Source organism: Zerene cesonia, chromosome 25 (assembly GCF_012273895.1).
Source record: "Zerene cesonia ecotype Mississippi chromosome 25, Zerene_cesonia_1.1, whole genome shotgun sequence".
Classification (NCBI taxonomy): domain Eukaryota; kingdom Metazoa; phylum Arthropoda; class Insecta; order Lepidoptera; family Pieridae; genus Zerene; species Zerene cesonia.
Window position 1 is genome coordinate 6,446,081 of NC_052126.1, and position 4,354 is coordinate 6,450,434.

At 41.9% G+C, this 4,354-nt stretch overlaps 1 protein-coding gene across 2 annotated transcripts in view; it reads right to left on the reverse strand.

The window, feature by feature from the left end:
* The window catches only part of LOC119836721 (NADPH oxidase 5), a 48,106-nt gene that overhangs the window by 2,239 nt on the left and 41,513 nt on the right, over positions 1 to 4,354 (reverse strand). For both annotated transcript variants that reach the window (XM_038362156.1, XM_038362157.1), the window contains exons 16-20: positions 4,047 to 4,164; positions 3,163 to 3,356; positions 2,427 to 2,551; positions 1,419 to 1,625; positions 541 to 738 (exon numbers count right to left, since the gene is read on the reverse strand). In XM_038362156.1, the coding sequence (XP_038218084.1) occupies positions 541 to 738; positions 1,419 to 1,625; positions 2,427 to 2,551; positions 3,163 to 3,356; positions 4,047 to 4,164 (842 nt within the window). The remainder of the gene's footprint in view (positions 1 to 540; positions 739 to 1,418; positions 1,626 to 2,426; positions 2,552 to 3,162; positions 3,357 to 4,046; positions 4,165 to 4,354) is intronic.

Here is a 4,354-nt window from a genome sequence, read left to right on the forward strand (position 1 = left end):
CCCTACAATGCGAGGGGTTCTTTGTAATTTTCGGGGCTCGGGTTTCGTATCTCAAAAGGAGAAAATGGAATCACTTTGTTGTCCGTCTGTTTGTATGTCTGTACATCATGAGGTACCATGGTGAAATTTATATCATTTACTTATCGCTGAAAACTTCTAAGCGACCTCAATCAAAAGATTAAGCTGCTAAGCTAGACACAATAAAATCAAATCCTACAAGGTTAGGTTAGGATTAGGCCTACTGGGGTAGGGTGAAATCTTGAAATTTGGTAGTACCACAGATAACATAATACTATGTTAGGTAGTATCTAATATCTTGTAGCACAAATAAAGGAATTGCAAAAACATTAATTTTACGGGTTTATACCCCACGGGGCGCAAATTCAAATCACTAATTAGTTTGTGCGTTGTTAATGTTAGTGTTCTAGTTGATGGTGTTATTGTTTCATTTTAGTTTAATTATGTAATTGTTAATATTGCAATGAGAGTCAGTGGTGTGAGGTGGGCTCTGGGGCGGCGGGGCTCTGGGGCGGCGGGCACCTTGTCGTGCAGCAGGTCGAGCGCGAGCTGCAGGCCGAGCGCGCGCATGTCGGCGCGCTGCAGCGCGCTGGTGATGTACATGTGCATCTCGAGGAAGCGCGCGCCGCCCGCCGCCGCCTGGTCGATCTCCAGCTGCGACAGCAGCGACACGAACCACTCGAACGAGCGCTGCTCGCGGTTTATCCAGAAGAAGTCCACCTGCAAAGCCAGTGTTGTCGGATGACAATTTGTTTTGATTCTATTGGATAGTTGCCAGTTAGATTCAGATCTCCCTTTTCATAATATTACATTAATGTCGAATCACTTAGAAACGTTCGGCCCTACTACCCTCACTTTAAATAAAAATAAAAATAAATTAATAGTGTAGTAGTAATTGTTTGTGTCTGACAGCGACTTCTTATCAAATGACCACATCAATTAGGCAGTTGTGAGGAATCACAGTACATTCTTTTTACGACCAAACTAATATTCACTCCCTTCCTCCCCCTATTTTGATCTTACAATATTGAAATATATTAATACTTTACGTCTGAAAGAGATCACTTCTAAGTGATAAGTAAACAAATATTGTCAGTTTCCGTTGTTGACGTGTGAAAAGTTGTTAAGATTTAATTTTTAATTTTATAGCATTGAAATGCTTTATAAATGAGTAATTTTGAAAGTATAGAAAAAAAATTGCTTTCAAAAAACGCGGGTTCGAATCCTGCCTCGTAATCTAATTTTTTCTATTTATTCAAAATTTCTCAACTTGTTGAGATGTTAAAACGGTAAAGGAAAACATCGTGAGGAAACCGGCACGTCCAGGAATCAAAAGTTCGACGGCACGTGACATCTGGCCACCCGCACTCCCCCTGCGAGCAGTGGGGGGGGGGGCGCACCTTGTTGAGGCTCATGCCGTGGCGCGCGGGGTCGGGCCAGGCGTGGCCGCAGCGCGGGCAGGCGGCGCGCGCGCGCGCGTGGCGCAGCAGCACGCTCTGCAGCAGCGACGCGAAGGGCGTGACGCCGATGCCGGCCGCCACCAGCACCGCGTGCTGCGCGCGCATTATGTTCGACGACGCGGCGCCGTACGGCCCGTCCAGGTAGATCTGCCGGTCGGTCGGTTTGGGAATGTTGAAAACCAGTCTTGTCATCGTATACGGCTTCAAAGAACTTGATCTTGGATGAGACTTATGTATTTTTAAACGTATACTTAAACTTATATATGAAATATGTACATCGGGAACCTCCGACAGACTTTTTAAAAGCCATAATTGAATGAGAAATTTTTTGAAAGAAATATAAATAATTGAAATTAAAAAAAAATATTAATTTTATAAGTGATAATTGAAATATGACACGGGGGTTCCTAAAGGATAAATATTAGGACCTACACTGTGTTTATAAATATCTATTCAAATTGCTTAAAATTGAGACTATGTACTGATGACAAAACTAAAAAAAAATTATAGGTTTCTTTTACAAATATCTACTTCCTACAAATATTATAAATGCAAAAGTTTGTGAGAATGTGTGTATGTTTGTCACTCTTTCATGCAAAACTATTGATCCGATTGCAATGAAATTTGGTACGTGGACAGCTGGACAACTGGAGTAACATATAGGCAACTTTTATCCCGATATTCCTACGGGATACAGACTTACGCGTGAAGCCGCGGGGCGCAGCTAGTTACATATAATTCTGTGTAAAATTTATTCCTAGACGCTCAATGTAAAAAGACGTGTGCTAATTTAATAAGAGAAGAACATACAACAGAGTCTAGGGTCAACGTAACGGCTGCTCATATAGGCAAGATATATAGAAAAACTTATCCAGATTTAAACTACATCATAAAGGAAATCCAATATAAATACAACTATACGCTACGTTTTTACTACAACAGACTCACCTCAAGTGGTTTCCCCACCGGATAATGACTGCTTCCAGCTTCAGAAGGACTTTCCTCAGTGTGGACGCGCAGTTCGTTTTCCACGTCTCGTTCCGGAGAGCGACTTTTGGAGAAGCGGCGACGGGCTGTGTGGTGTGTTAGTTATAAATAAAAAGAACACTTTTAATCAATATTTATTTTGTACAATAATTGACTGATCGTGGTTTATTTTAAAGTAATTCAATAAATCGTAGACAGTACTCGACCGCTTTAGTTATGTGTGATAACTTCCATCTTTTTGTACAAATTCAGAACAAATGAAGAGATATTATTATGTATCTCATTCCATAATTAATATTCGGGTACCACCAGAAGGACAATCCCCGGTCTTTTGGAAGGCTTACGTGAGGACACAGGTCCAACAAGCAGAGGCTCTTAGAGAATTTAATGTGTTTTATTATTATTAACTGCATAAGGTAACCGAAAGGTAATAAAAACCGATAGATTATAATCTCGTTTTTTCAGTCGTCTGTCAGGTGTGACGACGGTCTATTTCAGTGCAGCTTTCAAATGAAGCGAAATTAACCAATAATTCAAATGTCCATTTCATCATTCAACATCTATCTATTGTACGTGTATGTATTTCAGTGCACATAGTATAATAGTGTGTATATATGAATACGTGTCTATATCTGTGTGTGTTTGTGAGTGAGAGTGAGAGAGAGAGAGAGTGTGAGTGTTTGTGTGCGTGTCTCACCGAGCGCGAACAAGCTGTCTCCGGAGCCGCGGCGGGCGGGCGGCGCGCAGTCGATGACGGCGGGCTTGCGGCGCATGTGCCGCACGCTGTGCGCCGCGCCCCCGCCCCCGCCGCCCCCGCCGCCCGCACCGCCCGCGCCGCCCGCGTGCTCCGACATGCACTGCGCCGACTCGGAGCGGAGGTACACGGGCGGTCTGGGAGGTAGAAGTGGGTCATGCGATGGGTCATGCGCGTAGAAGTTTTTTTTTATTATCCAAGATTGGGAAAGTATTTGACCATCGCTTCGCCTGATGGAAAGCGACAAGCGTGGTCTAGGATGGGGCACGTTTACCCAATATGCCTATTCACATTCCTTATGAACAACGTGGAGGTGGAAGTGAGAGTAGGAGTGGTAGTGGGAGTGGGTGTGGGGCAATGGAGGTGTGGGAGTTGGGAATGAGAGTTGAGGTGAGAGTGGTAAATGATTGATTTGGTGTTGGGAAGGAGTGGGAATAGAAGAAAAAAAATATGAAGAACAATAAGGAAACACTCACTGTCCGAAAAAATGTCATTAAAATAAATGAATGATATCGTATACAAGTAAAGTCATATCATGTTTCAAGTTTGTACCAAGAATTAACGAAAACCGCCTTCCAACTATCAGAACTCGATGAAATTTAAATAGGACAATACGACAGGCACTAGCTCTCAAATAAATAAAAACCACCAAATTCGGTTCACTCAGCAGAAAGTTCTGATCTAGAATTTATAGCCTCTTTTTTTACCTTTCATACTTATATTTACTTTTTCTTTTTCTAAACTTGGTATCCCTGGAGGGCTTTTAAATAAATAAGGCATTAAAATACTAATTGCGCTTATGTATCTTTGACATATTATATACTTACGTATTGGTTTTCTGTTTGCTCTGAACATCGTTGAAAACATCCGGCATCGAGCTGGATTTTTCAATCTTCTTTAACGGCGACAAGAAACTCTGTCGCGCGATTTGCACCGGAGATAATGCTGTTAAGTATTGTCAATTGTATTTTATATTGTTTTGTTTTTTAAAAGGGAATTAGACTTAAATTTGTCATTTTATGTTTTGCCTCTCTTTTCTAGTGCTACGTTTGCTACTTTGTAGAGAGCAGGTGAAACAACATTATAGGAAATGCCTTACGTGTTTACGATTTTCGAAGGCATCTAGAGTGCAGTT